At 39.3% G+C, this 26781-nt stretch overlaps 1 protein-coding gene across 3 annotated transcripts in view; it reads right to left on the bottom strand.

The window, feature by feature from the left end:
• SUPT3H (SPT3 homolog, SAGA and STAGA complex component) overlaps window positions 1-26781 on the bottom strand; it is a 247597-nt gene that overhangs the window by 101386 nt on the left and 119430 nt on the right. For all 3 annotated transcript variants that reach the window (XM_069850820.1, XM_069850819.1, XM_069850821.1), the window contains exon 3: window positions 16428-16512. In XM_069850820.1, coding sequence (XP_069706921.1) covers window positions 16428-16512 — 85 coding nt within the window. The remainder of the gene's footprint in view (window positions 1-16427; window positions 16513-26781) is intronic.

Genomic DNA, 26781 nt, shown 5'->3' with positions numbered 1-26781 from the left:
CTAATGAAACGCACTGCGCACGGCAGCACAACAGCATTCCATTTCCCTCGCAATATCATAGAACAACCAGGTTGGAAGAGACCCACCAGGATCATCGAGTCCAACCATTCCCATCAATCACTAAACCACGTCCCTCAGCACTTCATCCACTTGTGCCTTAAACCCCTCCATGAAGGGTGACTCAACCACCTCCCTGGGCAGCCTCTGCCAGTGCCCAATGACCCTTTCTGTGAAAAATTTTTCCCTAATGTCCAGCCTGAACCTCCCCTGGTGGAGCTTGAGGCCATTCCCTCCTGTCCTGTCCCCTGTCATCTGGGAGAAGAGCCCAGCTCCCTCCTCTCCACAACCTCCTTTCAGGTAGTTGTAGAGAGCAATGAGGTCTCCCCTCAGCCTCCTCTTCTCCAGGCTGTAGACTGCGATAACCATCCTCTAGAATTGTGCAGTGTCTATAACTTCTAGACAGCATAAAGTCTTCATGAGATGAACTGCTGGAGGGCCTACCTGCTCATAAAGAACCCACCCCTCCTGCCCCAAATTATGTGATAAAGAAGGATTTGATGTGGAAATCCAACTAGGCATACCTCTTACCCATCTATTCTTTGTACAGGCTGAAAAGGTCTCCAGGAGCTGCAGTTAGCAGATAAGAACAAAATAACTAATAAAAGCTGCAGACAAGGAATACCCCATTTCTGCTCCCCAAACAGGCATGTATACATTTTCAGGACTGCAATTACACATATTAATATATATTACATATACAGAACGCATAACAGTGAGATGTAAACCTTCCATTATCATTATTTTCTTTTTTAACTTGAAATTCTTACATTTTCAAAGACATTAAATTAAACAAAAAATCCCTTTATAATTTACTTATTGATTGTTATTGCATATTTATTCTGTTGTTTATTATTTATAGCATTGCAGCACACAACATTCAACAGATGTGGGTCTCAGACTGCAATATTGGCAGCATTAACTTGGATTAGATGCATGTGTGACATATGAATCATTTAATCATGAGCACTGGTCATTTAAGGTGACCTTAAAATGAAATTTTTTTCCATCGTAAAAATAATATTCCTTTAAACAAACCATTCTGTATACAGGCACTCAGCTGTATTTCACAGGCCTAGGGCCAAGATCACAGAGAAGAACAACGACACCAAAAGATGCACCCAACAGCCTTGTATTATGGCACTCACTCAGAAACAGGCTACCCAGGGAGGGGGTTGAGTCACCTTCCCTCGAGGTGTTTAAGGTGCGGGTGGATGAGGTGCTGAGGGACATGGTTTAGAGATTGGTGGCAATGGTTGGACTTGATTCCGATGGGTCTCTTCCAACCTGGTTATTCTATGATTCTATGACTCTAAGTCTGAGTTCTTCCAGCAAGCAGAGATTTGAACATCATTTTTTCCTCTCCAGCACTGTTGTCCTGCCCTCTGGACTACTGGCTACATTAGGTTCCTTTGCATCTCAGCAGATTTTTTTACAATTTATTTTAAAAAAAGCTTTTAGTTCTATTCTGCTGAAAAAGTAAAGCAAATGTCAAACCCTCTACATTTCTCAGGAAATGGAATTCTTGTTTTCCAGCCAGATATAGCAATTATAGGGACCTCTGAGCAGGACACGAACTCTGTAATGCTTGAGCACAAGCCTGAATTTTAGGCTTGCAGAGTTTTCTCGAGTTCAAAATCAGGCATCATTTGAATCAACTCTAACAGTACTATAATAGAAATGCCACCACCTCCTATCGTAACTGCTCCCATACGCAGAGATTTGAAGGAGTTTCAAATGTATGGATAAATATTGGAAAAGAACCAAAGGGAACACAAAGAAAACTCAGCTATACTAAAAGCTATACTGAAGCAATCTGAAAGGCTTGCTTTAAACCTGTTAAAGGAAGGAAATTTACAGTTAAGACTGAAAATCCTGGCTGAAACTCCAGCCTTCAAATATATATATATACACTGCTCTGCCGAAACAAGAAAGTGCAGGCAAGCCATACAAATCAAGACCACAGTGTCAGACTGGATTTCCAGTTTTAACTATGATTTGTGAGATATTAGAGAACATTTTATTTCATTCTGTTTCCATCAAGTTGTAGCTTTCAGGTGGACAGGCCAAGAACAGTCAAACCAGCTGAGGGATTATTATAGATGCAAAATCACTCCCTTACTTGAGATACGGATTTCTTGCTACAGAGCCATAAAAAAAAGAAATAAGAAGCAATACTTCCAGAAGTCCCAACACTAGATTTAGGAGCATTGCCTTTCCCAATACAAATTTCTTCGTAGCACTAGTACTACCCACAGCAATATCAATCATGATATTCTCTGCAGATATTACAAAGCAATTGCTGGTAGCTTACATCAAACTTTGATTGGGAACTTATCCAGAATTATTTAAAAAAATGGGACTTGATTCAATAAATAATTGTATATATAGAAATAAGCACACATACGTCACATAGTTATCCATTTATACATATATATTTAAAAGCTTTTGGAACAAAGGCCAAAACTAGTTTGGGATCCAAGACATTGCTCAGATGACCTCTTGAGGCTCCTTCCAGCATAGTTTTCTACAAGGTTCAGCACTGAAATTCCAGAGCAATCAGGGTAAAAATGTGTCATTAACCAAAAGGAAATGCTCAATTTATAACTGGCATGCCACAAACTCAGCGTGTAGAGAGACCGGAGGATCAGCCTGGGTAGCGCAGACACGGAACGCGCAGACGAAGCCCTCATACAGGTGTCAAAACCATTACACAATTTTAAGCGAGTCATCAAGCTCACTTTTCACATGTGAACAGGAACGACGGTGAAATTCAGGACTAGTGTGAGGATTAACTAGTTATTACCGCAAAGTGCTCTCAAGACAACAGGTGCCGAGTAAAAACGCTGAGTATTAGTGGGATGACTCATAAAAATTGTTAGTTACAAGGAGAATGAATCAAAGGTGAAGGGGGGTACCACAGAAATCCAGGACATCTGGGGAGGAGAATCGATGTAATAAAATGAAAACAAACCAAAACCGTGTTATTTGGCAATCCCACATACAAACCACTTGAACTCTACACTTCTGGCGCTTATGTCATCATCGAACCACCACCTTCCCACTTTGAGAAAGCTGTAGTTTAGAGAAGTATTATTTTAAAGCACAGTATAAAGCTGTCACAGAGCAGTTATTCAAGAAAAAAAATAATCTACCAGATTAGGTTGAGCCACTAATCGGGACTCTGCAAGAGTCATCTTTCCCCAGCAATTAATACGCCTCCTCACAGCATTGATAGGAGGAGATGGAGGAAATCACAAATGCTCCTCGAGATTTCAAGCAGCTCTGGTATATTCAGAAAACTCAAGCATGTTGCGTATAGCATAAAGAAATGATACACAATTTTGAAGTATCATATACAGCCCTCTGTAAACCCCTCTCATTAAGGGTTAAGGTATGATTAATGCTTGTACTGGGACATTTTAATTAGTTAAACAATTCAGAGTTCTACCTTAAAAACCAGCTTTGTGAAACTGCAGTAGTTGCAGATTATTTTACTCCTGGGCTTGATAAAACACTAAACCAGAAACTGCTTTAAAATAACTGCCTGCCACAGCAGTTTTAGCCAACTTTTGCACCTGGTGCTGAGAGAAAAAGCCAAGTGAACTTTCACTCACTTGTTGCATGTCAGCTTCAATGCAATGTCTTTCTTCTGTTGTGTTTGGGTTTCTAACTGGAAGAGACAAGTAAGCTAAACTAGCAGCCAATCAATCCCTAAATTCTAAGAATGCAATAAAATTTGATACCAATAAATCTTTTCTTTTAACAGCCAGCAGAGATTAACAAAGTTATTTGGAATTTTATCCTCTTCTGTTCTTTCAATAGGACGACTACCTGACAATCCCACTGAATCGAACAGCATAATTAAGAGAGACACAATTAAGCTTGTATATACATAGGAACAGGATACGCATTTATGCATATCCCTAGTAGGTCCTCCATTATTTATTAGCCTTGATGTATTTTTCTTCCTCTTACAATAAAACTTATTACACCTTTGGATTGTCAAATAAAAACCCAATTGGCCAAGACATCGACCATCAATATAAAGTGGCTTTAGGCACGTTTCCCCTCAACTACATCTAGCTGACTTTTGTCAGCTCTACCATTCATTTGTTTCATAACGTAGGGAAAATCCACTTCTTTGTACTTTAATTTCTCATCAGTAAAGGGATCCAATTTTTTTCCCCCTAATTTGGAATGATAATGGCACAATAAGAAAAATGGCAAAGAAAGTAAAAGCACATTAAAGAATTAAAGATTATTAAAAAATGTTGTTACTGAGCACTGTGCAAGTGGTTGCTCAGATATCTTGAGTGTAGTGAAGTTGATACACTAGCACCAGGCTGCGCACCACTATACAAGCGCTCATTATTAATACACATACATGATTGCACGTAAGCGATGGTGCAAAGATACACACATTCAGACTTCCATGCACATGGTGACATTCACAGAAGAAGCATTTGTCACAAGACACTAACATAAATTCTTCACTGAAACATTGAATTCGTCTCTCCCTTTCTTCCTCATCCTGTGCTCTCCTTCGCAGTGGCCACGTTCCATCTGTTTCATCATTATCCACCTACTTTATCTAGTCTCATCCAAGATTCAATTTGGGACCAAGACACTCCCTTTGCTACATCTTGATGGCTTCCCTATCATCAGCACTTCATGTCTGTAAAGCAACTTCCCAAACTCATTCTCCAGGCCACACCTTCTGCGAGGTCCAGTGCACCAGGCAGTGTCTCACTACAATTATTCCCACTCTCTTGCTACTGAACACTTTGAGTGAAGGTCGTGGGATCCTCTTCCAAATTCCTTTTGCTACAGGGTTTCTTTTTTCTATCTTCCTTTATTTCACTTCCCCAAACTACTCTTTGCTGAATCTCAGCCTTCCTGTTCCTTAGTTGCAGCCTGAGCTCCTCTTGTAGCTCCGTAATTTTTCTGCTATGAGAGAACACACACGCATTCCCATAAAGTCGCACCTAGTTTTTATTCATGAGCACCTTGTCACAAATCTTTAGTCTTTTTCCCTAATCTGACACAACTCATCCTATTCTTCCTACTCAGTCATCAACTCTTCTATTTAATCTTTAATTATTCTTTGCTCTCTAGCACTTTTGCTCATGGTGTACAGACAACCCCAGCCTTTACACTCTTTTAAAGAGACCATATCTCAATCCAGCCTCTCTCGCCAAATCTCTTCACATTTATTTCTTTCTCTTCATCTGTAAAAAAACATACAACATGCAGTTTTCAGTTAACGCACAGACTTCCCCTTCTTCTAACTGTGTCTTGGATCAGCTCCAACTTGACTTTTCTTAAATCCATTTGCTTAAAACCATTCATACATGGACACTATGTGCCTCTTTCTGGCCAGAAATCAAGGCCTATACCGTGTCTTTATTTTCTCTGATTTTTCTGCTGGTTTTGATACTATTATCATCTCCTTTTGCCAATTATCTTTATTTTTTTTCCCTCCCTTTTCTTAATTCCTTCAAGGCTTCTGTCATGGGGAAGTTATCTGTGAAGACATCAAATCAAGTACATCCTTCTAGTAACATTTATCTCTCATCTCCGATTATTGCTCCTCCAAGAACACCATGACTGCAATATAACTATTGATAGGTAATAAGATAGTATTGTATCTGACACGCCACATCCACACAGAGAAGTACAAATCACAGAATCACAGAATAACCAGGTTGGAAGAGACCCACCGGATCATCGAGTCCAACCATTAATGCATTTAATGCATTTAGCTAAGTTATAAGAAAACGGGCAGTCTAATTTGGCAGATTATATGTTGGAATTTCAACTAAGATTCTGTGAAAACAGAGCTTTGCAAGTCTGAGAGTCTTTATGTAAATCACAGATACAACCACTGCATGGAGTCCACTGTAATAGCTGTCCTGAAAACAATCCAGTTGAATCAGACTGGCTGTAAAGCGCATCTTTTTGAGAAGATCACCCCTGTCTCAGTTGGTACACAGCTCCTGATGTTTGCTCAAATTTATTTCCTTTATACCTTCCTCAAACCAAGCCAGTAATTCCATCACTTCGCACAAAAAAAAAAAGAAAAGGTCTTACACTAGGCACACAGCTCTTTTACATAGACTTTTTTCCTTTAATTTTGGGTCTTAATAACACAGGAATCAGCAGCCTGTGCAGCTGATGGGTCTATAAGGAAAAAAAAGTGCCTGGAAGGACATCTTCAGCCCAAAGGAGTAGAATTAAACAGTGACATCTGGCTAATTCAGTTTACCAAAGCTTATGTGAAGAAATCTGTTTTACAGCTACACTCTGCTCTATTAGAAATTTGGGTAAGAATCTAGGGCTTCCTTGAGAAGTGAGTGACATCCAGGTGCGTACTTGGTGAATCGCCACTGCTGCCTAAATCCACCACCAAAACACAGAAATTAACTGACACTTCGAAATACAGCTACACAAAACTCTTAATACATTGTCCTTCTATGATGAAAGATCTTCAGTTAACATACAAAAAAGTCTCGGGTATGAGAGTTAGAGAGTAACTTTTACCCCAACAGTTTTGGTCTTTGTCAGGGTTACAGTCCATGCTTGGATCGCTCTATTTTCAAGTCTGAGATAAAAGACTATTTGTGCTAGTTGTAGTACATAAGTTATTTTCTGTTTCCTCAAGGACTGTGCTGCCAACTCTCCTATCAGGTAGGACTTGGGGTTTGAAGATAAAAGAACACCGAAATAAAAAGCGGTGATATCCCCCACAATTAAATAAATACTGATCTAAAGGTTTCTGCTGTTATCACTGTTTTTGTTGGACAGTGACACTTCGAGACACAAAAGAGCCGTATTTGCCAAAACAAACGCACCTTAATATTAAGAAAGCAAATTTCACAGTGCTTCAAGAAGTAAAAGAACTTTTGCCAAGTTTTCCAGTAGTGGCGCTCTATCCGTATTTCCAAAGTAAATTTTTTTCTTTTTTTTTTTTGAATGATGGTAACACCGACGTCTTGAGTTTTTGTTTTCTTTTCAAGAACAGAAATGGAAGCTGCTGACAAAGGTGGAGACCTTCGGTATTGACAGTTATCTATTAGTAATAAAGTGCAGTATTAGAAACTCAAGACCTCTGAACACTAGGTGTCAGTGTAAGAAATGGAAAAATATCAAAAACCTGTTGTTTCCAATCAGGTGGATTAGCTAAGAAACCAGAACCAGCTGTAACCACATTTCCTTGTAACTGCATAACACTGTTAACAAGCCAATCTTCCTAAAATAGTTATTCTGAAACTATCAGGTTTGCTTGAAATCAGATAAGGTGATTTAAAAACTACAATGAATTTGCTCTGTTAAACACTCCAAGATGACCTTTAGGATTTACGAGTCAAAAACCATGCAGGATTTAACACTACTCTTCTTTCACCACATCCATAAATCACAGTTTGTGTCTTTCACAGGTTTGTTTGGCAGAATCAATGAAAAATCAAATAAAAAAGTATACAGCTATTGCCAAAGGTCATAGAGGTGAGATGCTGCTCGCTTCACATGGGAAGTCCAGATTTTGCATGGATGGACAGAACATTAAATAACTTCTTTAAGAGATGAAGATTCACATCCTAGAAGCGCCCATTTATGCCTCCTGACAAAAGATGATCCAGCATCGTTATCTCGGGCAGAGAAAACCAAGTTTGTTTGCCTTTATATTTGGGTCAGATGAATCTGCTCAAGATCTCAGACAAAGAATAGAAGGAATGCTACCCTCCACCAGGCACTGACAGTTAATATATTTGGACAACTGTTTGGGAAAAAAAAAAAGCAAGTAAGATGAAAATAATTAACACGCCACCCCCCTTGCTTATTGTATTCTGGAGCCAATTTCAAAGATACCCAGATACTTTCGAAAGAAAACCTGAGGGCTATCTTCCTAAATAAATACCCACGTAGTGCACACCATTGATAAATATCAGATTCTATTAGTTTGTTTTACTAATTGCTGCCAGAATAAGACCACTAGATGAGTCCTTGCAGATACAGGCTTTACACATCTATTCATAAACGTAACATTCAACATTATACAAGCAAGTCGAAGAAATAAAGAAATCCTTAATATCAGTCTTCCATTTGACTTTTGAACCTTGGGATGTAATTATGATTTTTCACAGAAAGATCCTTCATTTCAGTCAAGCTAAATGATTTGAGACATTTTTTAGGCTACATCAAAAATAGGCTTGGCAAAATACTTTACAGTCAAAAACACTTTCAATAAAGGAGACTAGAGCATAAAGCCATTCACAAATTATTGATTTACCAGACCGCACCATAGTGAACAATAAAAATCTAATGATTATCCTTCAACTCCTCAACTTTTTCATTTGTTCTTTTCGTAAGAACTAATCAGTGAGAATCTCAAAGGTCTCCAGAATAACATGTGAGATCAACATAAGCAGCCAACACATCCTAGACACTGCACATCTATACTCTGAATGTCTCAGCTCATCAAGTTTTCAATAGCTATTAATCTATACTACGCTCTTAACAGCACAAACAGAACTTAAATAGAGGATGTTTAGTCTGGAGAAGAGGAGGCTGAGGCTTTATCACCCTCTATACAACTACCTGAGAGGAGGTTAAGTTTGTACCGAGGTGGGTGTTGGTCTCTTCTCCCAAGTGACAGGGAGAGAAGGAATCGCCTCAAGCTGCACCAGGGGAGGTTTACATTGGATATTAGGAAAAATGTCTTTACTGACAGAGTGGCGAAGCACTAAAGTCACCAACCCTGGAGGGGTTCAAGTAACATGTAGACATCACGCTTGAGAACACGGTTTACTAGGCACGGCGGTGCTGGGCTGACAGTTGGACTGGATGAGCTTAATAACTGTATGATTCTATGCATTTGTATTTTGGAAACTCAGGCTAGGAACAGCTTATCAGTTTACTCATAAAAGCCCCAGAAGCCAAGATAACTGACCACATAAATACATAAGAATAGCAGATTCCCAAGCCCCCATGAGTGAAATTTAATATATATTTAATTCCTCTTGCTCAACAGCCTAAACAGGGATCTGATGCGTTAAGGGTGGAAAAATCAGACCTGTACCCATAGACACATATACACACATATAAACCAGAAATAACTCTGTCACTGTTATTAAAGGCCAAAAGATGAAATAGAAAATGCAGAGATATTGGCATTATAGCTGCTTGCACAACCATCTTTCTTTATATTTTATATGCACTGCAAGAAAACATCTAATCCTTGGTCACATGGCTTTTTCCATTCAATCTAGTCAACAGTTCAGATATTTTTCTTAACTATTTAATGCATTTCTCCTACTATGTGGGCATAATTATTCATTTTTTTTAAGAGCTCTTATGTCTTTCCACTTTTTATATCAGTGAAGTCCATCGACACTGGGTGCTGTGCAGCATCTCTGCATCACCAGGTGAAAAATAGCAGCTTTGTCTCACAGCACATGCTGACTCCGCAGAAAGATCCATGGGAAAGAAAACTTCTGACCAAGTCAGTCCTTTCTTATCTTAAGGGGAAGCACAAAGGAAGCCCAGAATCCCCGATTAGGACTCCTGAACCACCTCCTGAAGTAGATTCTGTCTTTTAGAATAAATACATGTGAATATGGTGAACAAGCACCAGGTAGCATTAGAGCAGAAAACTCAAGACAAAAGTTTTCGTATAAATTACCAGCAAAGAAAAGGTAAGATTTCATTAAAAGTAAGACAAAAGGCTTCATTGAAGGCTTCATTGTCTGTAATTTAAAATTTCCATTATGTGACTCCTTAAAAGACATTTTAATACTGATATATTAAAGATGAAATGCTGACCATTTGTGTAAGTAATCTAAAGTCAAGCGCTTGCCAATCAAAACAAAGAAAAAAAGATTTATTTTTAATACAAAACTGAGAAAACAGCGTCTTGTGTTTGATGTGGACCTTTCTAAACCTTTCCACCTGCAAATGGCAGAGACATCGTCCCTGAGCTCCTTTGGTACAGGAGACGCAGCATTTGATCTCCATAGATTGGCAGTGAATGAGTTGAGTCAATTCTATTTTCTTTTCACTATATTAGAAAAAAAAAAATGCACTTAGAATGACAAAACCTACTTTATGATAGGATCAGAGAATCATTAAGGTTGGAAAAGACCCATGACTATCAAGTCCAAATTCATTGTAAACCGAACAAAAAAGTTTTTCAAAACAACAGCCCTTCCTTTCAGAATTGCATAAAAATATTTCAAAAAACTAAACAGTAAAGCCCGCAAAAATTAATATCAAAGATGAGATCTCAATTAAAGAAAAATTTTACTTCTACCAGTGGAACGGGATAATCTAAACAGTGACCACAGTTAGATTGTGTAAATGCACAGGGAACAAAGGAAAAGCACTTGTTGGAGATGAAGCCTCTTCTCTCCCACCCCAGGGAAGCAACGTTACCAACTGCACATTGCTGGTACCCAGGAAAGGTTTGATATTACAGACTTATCCTCCCAGTTTGATTTCTTCGGGGCAGGTGTGCCAAGTGTTCGCTGTGCATCATTTCATTTACCCAACGGTAGGAAGAGAATGACTAGTGGAAGGATTTTTCCCAGATGGTTTCTGTGAACTCCTTTATCCCATTCATGTAAACACCCAGCGTGTTCCGGTTTGCCGGGTTGTATATACGCCCCGCGACTCAGTACAAAGTCTGAATGTTTAGTTAGCCACAAGATTGTTTCCATCCTGTGATTCATTAGGTCCCTGTGGTGCCCTCAACTTCCTTTATTTTGTACAATCACAAATTACATTAGTTTGTCTTATTTTGATAACCCCACTAATTAACGTCCTGCACAGGAAACTTTATTACTGTTTTAAAACAAGAGTCATAAAACAAGGACTTCTCCTGTTACTAAGGTGGCATAAGTGACAGTTGCATACAACTTTGGGATCCAGAGGGAACAGCGCTTCACACTGTCTTTATCAGTGGGCAATTTCTGTTTACAAAAGAGCTGGTTTCCATTCTTTCTCTTTTAAAAGCACTATCAAATTCTACAGTTACATCTATAAAGGTTACAAGTCTAACAGTGGAAAAAGGCAGGGAACAAACCTGGAACTGCACGATTTCAGAACAGCACAGAGGTTACACACATTAAAATGTTTAAAGCAGTTTGCAAATGAATAGCAAACGGGATTTGGTTCAAAAAAAGAAACCCCTGTAGAAGCAGGTTGTAAAGAAACCAGTATCTGAAGGGTTCAGGAAAGCTGGGGAGGGACTGTTTATAAAGGCTTGTAGTGATACGATGGGGGGCAATGGGGCAGAGGTGCAGATTTACACTGGACACACGAAGGAATTCTTCACGCTGAGGGCGATGAGTCCCTGGCCCAGGTTGCCCAGGGAAGCTGTGGCTGCCTCGTCCCTGGAGGGGTTCAAGGCCAGGTTGGATGAGGCTTGGAGCCCCTGATCCAGTGGGAGGTGTCCCTGCCCATGGCAGGGGTGGAACTGGGTGGCCTTTAAAGTCCCTTCCAATCCAAATTATTCTACGATTCTAAGAAAGCTCTGTCCTTGTTTCTGTTTAAATCCTCATTTTCCCTGCTCCCCTCTCCCACCACCATCATCTTTTTCTGTGGATGGGCATGAGGCTTTCCCTCCTCCTCATTTTAAACTGCAATAAACTGGTTAGGAATAATGCTAGGAAGGGAAGAAAACACACCACGTTCATCCAGAAAGTGTACAGCCCTTTACAAACAAAATTCATACTGATGAGGACTAAGTATTTCATCATTTCATATCAGTAAACCTACCTTTATGCTTGTCTTTGTATTTTCACTATTCCTTTTCCTAGTTGTTGCAAATGACTAGCCAATCTTTATTAAAGTCCAACTATAAAAAGCAATTTACTCCACAGGATGGATTTACTATGGACTTGACATACTGCTGAATCTCAGCATCTCACTGTAAGTGTTCTTACCTATATATTACTGCTGCAATTTAATTCCAGTACACATTTTTCACGTGCTGAGCTGTGTTCTGTGCTTCAGTTGAGACCAAAGGACTGATTCTGAAATAACTATTTTATCTGCATAAGAGATAATTTATTTCCAATAGATAATTCTGTTTTTCTGGATTATTCTTATGTGTGTACACATATATGTAACATGAGACCAAATCATGCTCCTAGAATGGAATGTTAATAAGTATTAAGTAGCAGCATAAATTGTACAAAATTAGATTCTCCCATAGGCAGATAAAAGCAAAGTGATCAAAAAAATCCTAACAGATAGCATGTACAACATGATTTTGGGCAAATGAAGTTCCTTTAAGTTGACACCAATTTAGTCAAAAAAAGCCAGTGGAGGGGGTTTGACTTAAATCATCTGACACCAACTGAAGAGATCAGAGTTGATCATCCAGCAGGCAGACATCAGCTGACAGGGAGCACACCACAAGCCCACTAACGTGAATTCTATCATTCATGGCAATCTCCACGATGACTTATCACGCTTAATTAAGAATTCTAGCAGATAAAACTTCTAAAGGATGCAGCAGAAGGCAGCTGTGATGGGCTGCGACCTTCCCTCTGAGCAGCCAGTCCTTCACAGACCGATAACGTTACTGACCAGTCAGGAGGGCTCTGCTGTTTGCAAGCAGATTTTGATGTGTATGCGTGTAATTTTTCATACTTCCTTTCTGGACCCTGTGCTACTGCCAAAATGTCTTTCACTTTGTAAAAAACAACCTAATCTTCCCAGATGCCATTTGATATCCTTACGTTTACAAAATGGAAAGGATTGAAGTTCAGGTCTAGTGCTGAACTGAATAATCAAATTCCATGAAAGCAGGTGTCAGTACAACCACTACCATATTCAGGATACCTAGAGAGTGCTGGTAGTTCATTCTGATAATAAACACACAGTTATTATCAGAATTATTATTACCATTATTCCCGGTATAAGGGAATTTTGATTTAAATAGTACATCATTATCTTATTGTCTATTAGCCTTTGAAGATGACATCTGAAGCATCAACATGGGCCCCTGTTAAGAGAAGATACTATGAGATCTTTAGTTTTTAATATCAGTCTAATACACTAGATTTTCCTACGAGCCAGCCCAACACGACACAAATTCTGAGCAGAGATGGTCAGGGTGAGGAGAGACTTTTCCTTTCTTTAATATTGCATGAAACAATTTCCAGATTCTTTTAGATCCTTGTATGTGCAAGACTTGAGTTATTTTGATGCCAAACCTCCCAATAGTAGTTTAATTACCAAGAAAAATTCCTACTCTATTTCTCTTTGGTATAACCTCTTTTTCTCGACAAAATGCTAAAGAATTTTGATTTGTCCTAAAGCAAGATCACCGAGTTCCCTTTTCAAGGGTCTCAATATATATTAATAGATTATTATAAAACCTTGTATTGGATACGTTGAAAGAACGAACTAAACGGCCTCATTCCACTTCATATGGTAAGTAATTTAAAGGCTTGTCATGTTTTTTTGCATTCCCTGTTGAGCCTTTTTTTGTAGGCACTCTTCCCTGTAATAGACATCTACTACTTGTAAATAACCACGGGGAACAATAAAGCCTTAAATGGAACCTCGGGTCTCAGCGCGCGTGAATAAATACAGTTTTAGGGCAACCCTAAGGCACCTATAAATACATATAGAACAGTTTGGGTTGGAAGGGACCTTAAAGATTATCCACTTCATCTAGTTAGAAGAGTTGCTAAGCAAATACTCTCAAGTCAACAGTGAATTTGATTTCAAATTAGAACTTCAGTGTGTTATGCTCTTCAAATACATTTCTGAATACTCTTTCCCTGGAGGTGCTGAAAAAGCATGTAGAGGTGACACTTTGGGACACAGCTTAGTAGTCAAAGTGGCTGGGCTGACAGACTGGATGGTCTTGGAGATCTTTTCCAACCTTAATGATTCTATGATTAGTCAAACAAAAAAATTGTACTGAACTTCCTCAATCTAGGGTGGGGGGTTGTAGTTTTATATTGCTTGATATGTAAACAACAAAACATTATCATTACAATATATCCAAAAAAAATTCGAACCCATGCTAGCATCCTGAGGAAAAATGGATGGAATTCTCTCTCAATTTTTATTCTTATCTTCTAGATATTTGAACTCCAGTAAGCCGCTGAAAGCTCCCTTTTTAGTCAGCCAAGGAAATAAATTCCTCAAGAGACTGATCTCATCTACCTCAGAAACAAATTTTAGGATGATGTGAATCATCCTCTGGAGATGCTCGTTTCCTTCTCCACACTGGTAGAGGCTTTTAGCAGAACCAAACTTAATATAAAGCAGTGTACACATTGTTAAAAACACACACACACAAAAATCAATTATTAAATGCGATGCAGACTTTGAAAAGTCTGCTTTTCAAGAATTTGACTTCTTAGTGCAGTCATCTGCTATGGCAGCTGGTCCTCATGAAGTATATAGTGGTTTGAAGCACTGATCATATAAATCTGTCCAAGCCAAGCCCTGATTTAATAGAGTTCAGATCAACTTTGAAATAGGAAGCTGGAACTATAAACCTCCGAGATATCAAAAGTAATCGCGCTGGAACCTTATTTTTTAATTCAGAAGCTCAAACCTGGATTTCATCAACAAATATAAGGTCTTCTTACAAACGTTTAGTATGAAAGATATATGCAACATGCCGGTTTTACTGCAGGCATAAAATTAATGTCTAACAGTTTAGCCTCATACATGTATGATGGATGGCAAAATAGACGTGAATTTTGAGAAGAAATCATTAAATAATGAGAACTGTGTAGTCCATTAACATGAGTAATATGACAAAATCCAGGTAGTAAGGAATAAATTTACATCTGCAGCCAGCTTCAATTAAAAAAATAGATCTTTTTTCTAGTACTGGATGCATACCCACATGAACTCCTACATCTAAAGTGAAACTTTAATATAACTACATAGTAAAATCTCAACAAGCATGTGCAGTTACAAGATGACAAATGCGCAAAGCCCCCTACCAGAAGTCCAGAGCATGTAAAAAGCTCCCTGATTTAGGATTTCCGGCATCTGAATGTCAGAGGTCAAAGCAATGAGCTATTAAAGATACTTTCACTTCCTCAGAAATAAAGTGCCGTCCTGGGCTCTGAGGGGAAAGGTTAGAAAAGCTGTTTATCTGCCACTCCGTTCCCATTCTTCCTTTTGTCAGGAAATCATACACACTCCTACGCCCCACGCAGGGTTAGCCCCAGGTCACGGTCATTCCCCAGGTAAGTGCTGGGCTTTGATTTAAGTGCAAAGACCACATGGCCGCAGGTTGCATTTTCTCAAAAATCTCAAATTTTTTTGATGTAAAGCTCAGCTCAGCCTTGGAGGGACAGAAAAGCACAGACTCTTCACCATCTATTGCTAAAGGAAGAGCAAAGCCAGTTCTGGTGGTTTGCATAAATTAAAGGAGGGGCTTTAACAAAAAGAAAATGTTATTTTGTAGTACTAAGAGCTAGTATTTAGCACTTTAAGTCAAGAGCAGCATGTTTAACCAGAGGGAAACCTGCAGAGAGAGGTTGCCCCCTTCCCAGGCGCCACTGAGAATGTTTGGGACAGACCAAGAGAAGCATAATAAGCAAAGAAATCCCAGCACAAAGATGCCAGGAGAGCAAGAGAAACTCCCGGAGCTGGAAGGGACCCCAAAGTGTTTGCTTGTGATCCAGGAAGCCACCGAACGGCTGCTGGATTAAGTGCAAAGCTGAAGGAAAGCACCTGCCTGCAGGCAAGCGGCGGGCTGGGGAGCTTTATTTATGTGACAGTTGAAAATACTTTATGCATATAACATACTAGTACTGGGTATATCTGTATAAACACACATATATATATATATTACACACAGACAAAAATATATATGCGCTCTGCCCCACTCTGAATTTTCTCAGTTCACAAAAGTTTTTTATTCTACCTAACATAGTCTTAAGTTTCAAGAATCTCACTTGAAACTTGAAAACCCTTCTGACTGCTGAAAGGGCTCATTATAGAGAAAGACCAGGAACTTGCAGCTTAAAGCTCTAGCTGATCCAGGGAGTCATCATATGCAAATACCAGTTATAATGTGTATTAATAGTTGCCATGCGCTAGTTTCGTAGAATTTCAAACCACTCTGTGATTAGCTTTATTCCCCAGGTTAGGTGGGATTACAGATCTCACACAAACACAGTATAAAACCATAAGCAAGGTGCACACACTAACTACACCCCGAATAGTCGCTTCTGCAGATCATTGCAGACCCAATGCCCCCCTCAGTTTGTGCTCTATTTGCTTGTAGAACTAGAAAAATCTCTTATTAGTCATTTGATCATGAAAATTTAATGGTGTTTCAAGGAGTTTTTGAGTGAAGATTAGTTTGTCAGTTTTTTCCTTACCAAATTTATCAGCTGGGTGTGAACGATGTCTTCCACCAGGACTGCGGTTTCATGGAGCGGCCTGCGAGCATCTCCTAAGGAAAACCTGAAAAAAAGAGGTTTAATGCAAGGTTATGAAAATGAGTTTAAAAGATACAAAGTAGGTGGTGTCTAGAAATAAAATAAAAAAATATTAAGAACAATAAGCTAAAAATACCTGTCTGCACAGACAGGGACCGCTCTGTGTAGTGCAGAGAATATAACCCACAGTAATCTGGTTAAAGGAACCAAATAGCTGCAAGAACATCTGCTAAAGAACATGGTGAGAAACACTGAAGATATGAGGAAACAGGAAAATCCAGTTTGTAGACACATTGGCAAAAAGAGTAGGCAAAGCTGTAGCATGTACACTACTGGGAGTAAATCTGTATTTGTGCCCTTCTTGCCTTCCAAAAATCACCAAAGAATTATTAGAAAATGTGAAATGTTAACAGGTATTTAATCTCAAATCTGAGTGTTAGCAGATAGCTTAATATGGAAGAAAATGCTATGAATTACTGGTAAATATTTTTATACATAATAATATATGAGAGGCTCTTAAAGTCTACACTGCAAGATTAAACGATGAGAGATCATAAAGAGATGATAGCATTCATATAACATCACAAACAAAAGACAAAGCCACTCCAACAAGCATCATTACATGAGAAATTGTGACAATGCTTTTGCAAGACTTTCTTCTCCAAGAAATACCAGAAGCCGCGCTCTAGACCAGTCTTAGCTGCCAGGCCTTCAGCTGAAGCTGGGACTGATCCTTTCATCTGGGATGGACCACAGCCACCACCAGCTTACCAAAAGAGATCTAGATGCTAGACCTTCAGTTTGTAGCACCCTTGACCCACTTCAGAGCCTGAGCATTTCCCTTAGTGCTCCAAAGCCCTACAAAACTATTAATCTGGAATGGGGATGGTAGCTCCAGCTCCAGGCAAGAGTACGGGGTACTTAATTTGGAACAGCTAACAGATCCTTCACTTTCATCTCTGTACTTTTATGGCATCTTTTTTTTCCATCTTGTGATTAACAGGATCAAGAACCGACCTCAAGAAATTGGCTCAGCTGACTTCCTACACAACCTACGTGTAGCGTAAGCCATGGTCTCAGTTATTTGAACGCCTGCACATCACAGCTTTCACGGAACCTACATCTCTCAGCCAGAAGAACTTAGCTCAGGTCTAGTATTTGGTATTTGCACTCCATTGTCCTCAAGCAGGTACAGCATTTTTGAAACAGGATTATCCATCAACAGAAATCTCATAAAAACGATGTCATTAACCATTCTAAAGGTTTACTGGTTGGTCTACTTTTGGTGCCTTTGTATCCGAATTTTGACCACATCATTTTTAAAAATGAAAGCTGTTAATTCCAAAATGGTCTCGCTAGGGCCCAACATTGACTCACTGAAAACATCTCACCCTTACACGTGTATTAAAATAAAGAAATGCTATTCCACTCTGACATCATTACACTGAAAGACAAATCGTGATGTGTTCAAATATTTCCTTAGGGTATTTCTAAAAAAACCTGTTCTCTCCTCCTAAGAAAACTTACTTTAAATGAAGTAGCACCAATTAAAAATAACACTACAGTTTCTTATAAAAATACCGAAACTTCATTTTCTAGCAAGATTTAAATCCTCATCAGTGACTGAATATAGAATCCTAGAATGGTTTGGGTTGGAGGGGAACCCAAAGCCCATCCAGTTCCACCCCTGCCATGGGCAGGGACACCTCCCACTGGATCAGGGGCTTCAAGCCCCATCCAGCCTGGCCTTGAACCCCTCCAGGGATGGGGCAGCCACAGCTTCCCTGGGCAACCTGCGAAAAAAAATTCTTGCTAATATCTAACCTCTCCTCTTTCAGTTTAAAACTATTACCCCTGGTTCTACCACTACACTCCCTGATAAAGAGCCCCTCCCCATTACAATGATCTGCAAGGAGACAGACAGAAAATTTTCTTGCTCCATCGTGATGCAAAAGGAAATGTCAGAGTTGATGCTGAAACACGAAGAACGACAGATGCGAAATCAGCTGCATTTCTTGATTCCAGAGAAAATCAAGTTCCAGATGCACTGACTTCCTTCCTCCCTCTCTTCTACTCTTTCTACCTTCAAAAGCTATTTCTATCACAGTCTGCCTCTCTCTTCCCACGTAAACTCTGCCAACTTCTTTCCCACACACAGAAAACGAGATACTGGCATGGTGGTTTCAGCAAAAAGTTAAAAACCACCATGCCTACCCACAGCCGCTTCCTTTCTCCTTGCAACGGATACAGGATTTTTTTTGCAGGAAAAAAATTAGAATCATAGAATAGTTTGGGTTGGAAGGGACTTTAAAGATCATCCAGTTCCAACCCCCCTGCCATGGGCAGGGACACCTCCCACTGGACCACGGTGCCTATCACAGGGGAAAAAGCTTTGATACTCGTTAATTGTATTTGGATAGCATTTATTATGTTTCTTGACATCCCCTCTGGATTTTAACGATAGTATAGGATAATCCTTAAGATACTAAACACACACTTTTTCACCCCTTCCTCCTACCACAGGTAATAATTCCAAATAAACAAGCAGTTAAAGTATTAAGGTCTTCCATTTTCTTCTTCTCTTTTGCTACTGCACGTCCCCATGACAGAATAAGCACTAAACTAAGAGTCCAGGAGCTCCGATTTTTGCTGAGTTGCAGAATACAAAGTAGGTTAAGAACCAAAACAAAACCCTAAAAATAAGAGGAACCCCAAATTTGGTGCTGTTGTTTCTGGGAATTGAAACTGAGCTTGCTGTTTTTAAATAACTTACAAATTTCATTTCATGTGTGCTTTGCTTTTAACAGTTCATTAGAGAGTCTTTTAAAGAACCTTCTGTTCCCTACACGTACAAATAAGTCTTCCTATGAAACATAAAAATTCTGCTGAAAATGTAATAGAAAAGAGCTGTTTCCCTGCAGGTAAATGCAGAAGAGGAAATGCATCAAAGTATAAGATTAGCTGTGCATCAAAACAGTAAAATGATATGGAGGACTGTCCTCCTAATAGAAGCATCCACCCATTAGACAGGTCATACAATAAAGCCTTCTCAGAAGATCCAGTTTCAAAGGTTTGCCTGTTTTACAGAACTGTTTTTACAAGGGGGTGATCAGCTTTACATGGATTTTCACAAGAGGATTAAAATAGTAGCACGGAGAAAGGACTGCTGTAGTTCTTTTAATGTTTACTTCTAGCTTATTTATGATTTATTTCAGTCCCTGTAACGATGCTCCCACACTCATCACAAGGGGTAAATGTCCACCTCCACGAAGCATCGCAGCATCCTATGTACGCGGACACAGGCATGAGCCAAGGTACGACAGCTACGCGTGGTGCAGGGTCCTACATCCTCAAAATCTTGGGATGCTACAGAGACAGAGCATTTTCTTTGCATTTTTTGGGGTGCTAAATGCCTGCAAAAAGGTACTGGGGCAGGCACAGCACACGCTTGCTTCAAAAACCCCAACGCAGAGCTCTCCAGGTGGCCGGACCACCAGGAGAGCAGCGTGGAGACAGAAAGCTGCTGCGACCTCCCATCCTCCACAGCCTTGAAAAGCTGCCCTGGCCAGAAAGGAAGTATAACCAGGGTGGCTGGGAGTGCACTAAGCTAGAGTAAATAGTTTCCCTTACTGGGGCTTCTATTGAGTTCATACCATAACAAAGCTGCCCCAATTCATGCGGAATTTACCACCTCGAATAAATTTGATGAATTTAGCCTAAGCAAAGTATAAAAGCAGTGAGGCAGACTGGTGGGAAAAATGATTTTTTTTCCCCCCTTTTCAGAAAATCCCTAATGATTTTCCTTGGTTCAGCATGAGAGAAGCAGAAGTGCAATGCCCACACACTTGAGAGGGATTTATGCATCTGAAGAGCTCGCATAGGGCAAGCAGATCCTTGTATCCTCAGCACAGAGGTATTTATTTGCTCCTAGACTGGGACACGCACACAAAAACATACTCTGGAAATTCAAAAGAAATCAAAGGAGCTTGAACGGTGTTCAGGGAACCTAGTGACTAGACTTAACTCACAGAGAACTACTTACTGACATCCGAACCTGGGTGTCTGCACCAGCAAACTGCTTCCCAGCAGCATTTTTAACTGACCAACCAAGCAGAACATGATCAAGACAAAATTGTTCACCACATACGGAACCAGTTAATTCATGGCTACAAATCTAGAACCAGGCAAGGATTCTGTAAAATCACCGAGGACAAACCAACTACTAGATATATTTGGACTGGATAATATCTGGGCTCACGTCTCCTCAGTACTGTAAGAACATGCAATAAATTTCTGCCCTGTCAGCTGTTGGGCAGGAATGCATTTGAAATATGCAGCATATTAATTCTCAGAGATGTTGTCATAGTATATGTAAATGTACTCTTAAATGCCAATTATTAGAGACCTGACAGCCAGGTGGTGACAAGGAGAATCAGTTTTACAGCAGTGAGTACAAGAACATCCAGAAAACTTCCAGCAATTCAAATAGCAGGAGGACAAGCACTGCAAGTATAACAGTAATACTGTTAAAATAATTCAGCTTGCTGCCATAAGATGCTGGCTATGAAGACTAAGATAAAAATACAGAGATCTGCTCCCTCAGATAACAGAAAATTGGGAAACTACAGGCTTCTTTCTGATGAGCATGGGAATGACCCTGCCACTGCAAGAACCCTCCCCACCCCAAAAAAAAGGATTTTTTTGAAGTCTCAAAAGCTAAAGCTAGCACTTCTCTCTCCACCTTGTTTACAATTGCCGTTGCTGAACAAATCAGTAAGAAGTAGAGGCTGATAAGAAAGAGGCGACTGGTGCCAAACCAGAAAATTAATTAGGCACCCACAGGAGAATACGTGGTGTGGAGAGTGGAAGAGGAAAGAAAGAACAGAAACAGCAAGGAAGAAATTGCCCAGAGTAAAAGGATGACTGCAATAGTGGAAAGAGGTATAAAAAACAAGGTCTCAAAATTGGCTCTATTTTATATTAAGATACATTATATATGAGAGATGATGTGACAAATTATTGTTTTGTCGACAATGTTCCTTTCCAATACCATCAGTGCACTTGGTAAAGGAATATTAACATAAAAACTTAATAGTCTTCCCTGCTTATTGCCTTAGCTTAATGAAAAAGGAAACAATTTAAAGCACCGAGTCACATGTTCTACCAGCGCTACCTCAAAAAGCACTGGAATTTATATTGCTATTTCTATGTTTTTCTGCTTATCAGGTAACTTCCATCAAACCCCATTTAAAAAGAAAAGGTAATCTTAATTCCAGTCAGAGTTCACAGATAATATATATATATACTTAGATTAATGAAGCCAAATTTACATAGGTTTCATATATCACACTCAACACAATTCTTACCAGGATTTAGTGCAAATAGGAGAGACATAAAATCAAACTAACTTCTAGCTGTGTTAGTTTTTTCTGTGATATTTAGAAAAATCACATTTAAAGTTACAATAAAAACAAGCATCCAAAACCTACAGCAATTTTAATACAGAAATTACATAAATTGGGGTTATTTTCTATTTTTCTTTTTTTTCAGCCAAGACCTTCAGCAGCTAAACTTGGAAGAAAATACTAGCATTATGCAAGAAGCAATTCTTGGAAGTTTAGATAGTCTTGAGCTGTTTGGCACATCAGTCATCACCTGACAGAGGTTTTAAAAGGCTTGTGCAGCATCTGCAAAATAACCTGCCTGCCATTTGCAGCATCAGAGCTCCTTCACTCCAACTGCAAAGACCACAGCCCCACACGGCAGATCACCCGCTGCGGGCAGGACCAAGGTGAATCTCACTGCACACACTGAGAGGTGCTTGGGAGAACGAGACAGTGCAGTCCCTTGGTCTAGCAGGAGAGAGGGATCAAATGAGAACTCATTTCTCTGTGATTTTCTACTTGTTGGGAGTCTTTACCACCATCCCGCCTGAATCTGCTCTCAGCACAGAGGGGAGTGGTCCTAAATGTGAAGGGGAAACCAGAAATGCTGATTTAAGTGATATCATATAATGGTTTGGGTTGGAAGGGACCTTAAAGATCATCCAGTCCCATCCCTGCCATGGGCAGGGACACCTCCCACTGGACCAGGGGCTCCAAGCCCCATCCAGCCTGGCCTTGAACACCTCCAGGGATGGGGCAGCCACAGCTTCCCTGGGCAGCCTGGGCCAGGGCCTCCCCACCCTCAGCGTGAAGAATTTCTTCCTTAGATCTAGTCCAAATCTATCCCTCTCCAGTTTATACCCACTGCCTCTAGTCCTATCACTCCATACCTTTGTAAACAGTCCCTCCCCAGCTTTCTCGTAGCCCCTCCAGGTACTGGAAGGTCGCTATAAGGTCTCCTCAGATCCTTCTCCAGGCTGAGCAACCCCAGCTCTCTCCCAGCTTGCCCTCGTATGGGAGGTGCTCCAGCCCTCAGACCATCCTTGTAGCCTCCTCTGGACACAGACTCCAGTTTGCCCAGTCTATTTGCTCTATAATCAAGCAAGGTCTACACTAAAATTGGTAAATACAGCTCCTCCCTAATACAGACATGATGTAAACTTACAAAGACGTTGCACTAAGCCCATTACAGAAAAGTACTAACAAATTCAAGTGCCAGATTACATAAAAAACCTAAAGCATACTCATTTTTTTCTTTACATCCTCACAGAAAGAGCAGCTGGAAAAGTGGACTGGATATTTTGAGAGCCCAGTTTACTCCAGGATAATCAAGACAAATCTTGATTCTGTGACTTAAAATACTTAAAAATGAGAAACGATCACATTATAAAATGGTATGACGCCTGAAACTCACTGGTGGTTGTTGGAGCTCTGTATTTAGAGTCTGAACTACAATTAACTGATAATTATAATTATTAAAACTCTAAAACCAGGAGGAGACTCCATAAGTTACTTCATTGGTACTTCTCAATTAACATGGTGGAAAGCAACATCCAAAAGCCCGGGTCAAGTTCATTGCCGCACTAAGTCGCGATCTAAACAACAAGTTGAGACCTTTATGAGAGCATTTCCGTTTACCTGAAAATGGAAGTAGCTTCCTTACACCATGAGTTTTTAAGTCGTAAGTTCTGCAGAACTAAAAAAGTCTAACAAATGAAAAGTCTGATTCTTCTCACATAAAGACAAACCTTGTCGGCTGTGATGCCACCATAAATCAAGACTAACAAAATCCTAAGGGAATTCAGTTTAGAAATACTAAATTCTCCCAACTCCATGGGAGGTCACTATGTCTTAATTTAATCAAGTGTTTTGTTTAAGCATGAACTTTCTGAACTATGTTCTCAAGCAGAAATTTAAATTGTTTTAATAACTTGTGGAAACAAAAATATATTTTTTTCTATTAAAAAGGGGCAACTATTGTTAATTGTTCTTTAAATGCACTATAATAAATGTAGTAAGAAAATCATATCTAATTTTTACCTTAATAAATTCATACTCATACCTGGAAAATGCCTGTGTTGCAGTATGGAGGGGGGAAAAAATGGGGTAGGGGGAAGAGCCGCCGGCTTGTATAAGGGTGTTACAGGACACAGCGTCAAAAGCCTTGCTGAAGTCAAGCTAAACAACATTTATGGCTTTTCCCTCACACACTGCATCAGTTATTTCAAAGCCTATCAGGCTGGTCACACGTGATTTTCCCTTTGCCATGAATCCTTGGTGACAACTCCAAATCACCTTTTCCTTAGCAGGCTCAGAACTAGTTTCTAAAAGGATCTGCCCCAGGATAAAGCTGAAGATGACTGGTCTGTCATTCTCCCAGATCCTTCTCCTTGTCCTTTTGGAGAGAGAAAGCATTTGCTTTCTTCCACTTCTCAGGAATTGTTGTCCTAACAAGCAATATCATACATGAAATTAAAGCATAATACTGCCTATTATGTTATCGGAAGAATAAACATGTAACTTGAACTCTGATTTCAAAGAGGAAGTGGTGTAAGATTATGCATACTTAAACTTTAACGACTAGAGTCAAGACATGAAAAATGAATTCCTGTATAGCTTAGAGAGATCATTTGAGTGTAGTTTTAAAAATACTTTTCCTCTCCCCTAGTTTGTTACATTAGGAACTGTCAACATCAAAACATTGATTTTGATACAAGATGCTACATGGGTCTACTCCCAACAAACTGCTTATACCTACATCTCTTTCAGAGTGAACACGTCCAAATTCCATCAAAACCTAACTTTCTAAGTTTTGCTAAAAGCTCTACAGAATAATCTTTCATGGTTTCAAAGTAACTTGGTTATTCTTTGCAAACTGCTGGAAATGCAATATCCATGAACCGAATGAATGCTATTATGCAAAATAAGTAGATGCCAGAATATGAGCAGCAACGTTATACAGGTGCTCTGAAGTCCTGCTTATTAAGGAAAAAAATAAACTTGGCTCTGGTTCCTTTGGGGTTTTTTTTCCCTTATATTATTGTAGACACTTTCTGACTGCTGAAAATCAGCACATTTATCCCAACAGAAAGCTCTGGCAAGAGCTCTTTTCAGTGCCATTGTATACCAATCAAAATACACCAAATTCTAAGTTAAATGTCTTAACATAAATTAATTTTACAAATCCTTATGACTGGTAAAGAAAAAGATATAATTTATTCCAGTTGTCTAACCTAATGTGTTCCATTTGCTCATTCACAAAGAGTTTCAGTCTTTCAGGAAATAAATGAGACAACTGTCTTACTAAACTAAGCAGACTGGACTATGATCAGTCATTGCTGCTCTAGGAAAAAGTTCATCTCAACAACATACCCAAACACAAACAGAATTAAACAAGGACAGGAGAGATGAATTTTCAGTCTGCTCTCATGAGGACAAGATGAAAAAGTGATGAGGAGAGGAGGAAGTCAAAACACCATTTCACTGTATATATACATTGGAAGTGTTAACCAAATGTGGAAATCCCTGGCTATTTGAAATCTGGATGAAAACCACAAGACAATTTCAACTAATCCACAATATACTAAGTATAAGTGAGGACGAATGCTTTATCCTAATTTTTAAAGGGATAATATTATTCTTCTTATACTTTCCAAACTACCAACACAATTCTTCATTGTTTTAAAAATCCAGATCTCAGCTTTATGTATGAGATCTCCAAGTGCCAAATGGTGATAACAATATCCAATTCTCAAATAACCCTCCTCTTTATCAGATGTTAACGCATTTTATCACATCAAGTTTTTTACATTACAACCTTTTGAAAGTCACTGCCTGGAGAATGCAAGCAACTTGTCCACAGTTGGTCCATGGCAGAAAACCCAGGAGTTATCCCCTTCTACCTCCCATCGCTGGCTGGTAACAGTTGCTCTACTGAAACAGCTGGCTTTGCAAGTAAGATTTTACTAACACACAAGCAAATTAGATTTAATTTTAAGAGTAGAACAAAATAATACGAGAAGTGCACCTATGCATGTGGAAAGCCTATAATTCCATTATTGATGTCATGGTCTTGTGTCAGATAGATGTCACAGTACTCGCTGTGATAACAGGGAGAAACATAAAGAGGAGTCAAAACACATGACCTTTCTCAAAAACATTGAAATATTTGAGACCAAGAGTTACAAATCTCAGCATTTCTCACTGACATTATAAAACCCAACTACAAAATGAATATTTGCAGTATTCCTAGATTATGATTCTACGATTAATTTTTGAAGCTAATATATATCAACAAAAGTGTTGTAAAATACTTCATTTGACTTTTGGATCATCAGTGCTCCACAGATCACAGTCTGGAAGCCTGTAGTTTAAAATACAGTTAACTTAGAAGGCAAGAACCGCCGTGCTCCCATAACAAATGAAACACCACCACCTCTCAGTTATGAAAATCCAAATCCACTCCAAACTGTAACAGTTATTACTCTGCGTCATCACTGACTTCATCAGTGAAAACCAGAAATTACTGCCCTACTAGACACTGATGAAATACATCCACTAAGAGGAAAAGATGCACAACAATTGAAATACAGATTAAGTCTTCTGAAGAGTTGGTTTTAATTTAACATCAGAATGCACTGAATACACCAATATTCTTGGGTTTTTTCCTAAAAGTAAAGTTCTGCCGTAAGATATATCCATTTCATTGCAAAAGACAATGCTTTAACAAAATATTTTAGTTCAGAAATCAAACTATGCAACCTTCTAGAGAGAAACTGGAAGTTCTGTGATAAAATCTTTTCTGGAAAGCCAGTGCAATTTCATATCAATGGTGCACTCTTTTTCCTGCTTTCAAATGGATTACTTAAATGTTTTAAAATGTTATAACCCACAATAATCTGTTCCAGGCA

This window comes from Phaenicophaeus curvirostris, chromosome 2, assembly GCF_032191515.1.
Source record: "Phaenicophaeus curvirostris isolate KB17595 chromosome 2, BPBGC_Pcur_1.0, whole genome shotgun sequence".
In the NCBI taxonomy this organism is placed as follows: Eukaryota; Metazoa; Chordata; class Aves; order Cuculiformes; family Cuculidae; genus Phaenicophaeus; species Phaenicophaeus curvirostris.
The sequence above is the reverse complement of the archived record's forward strand: the minus strand, read 5'-3'. Positions and strand labels throughout refer to the sequence as shown.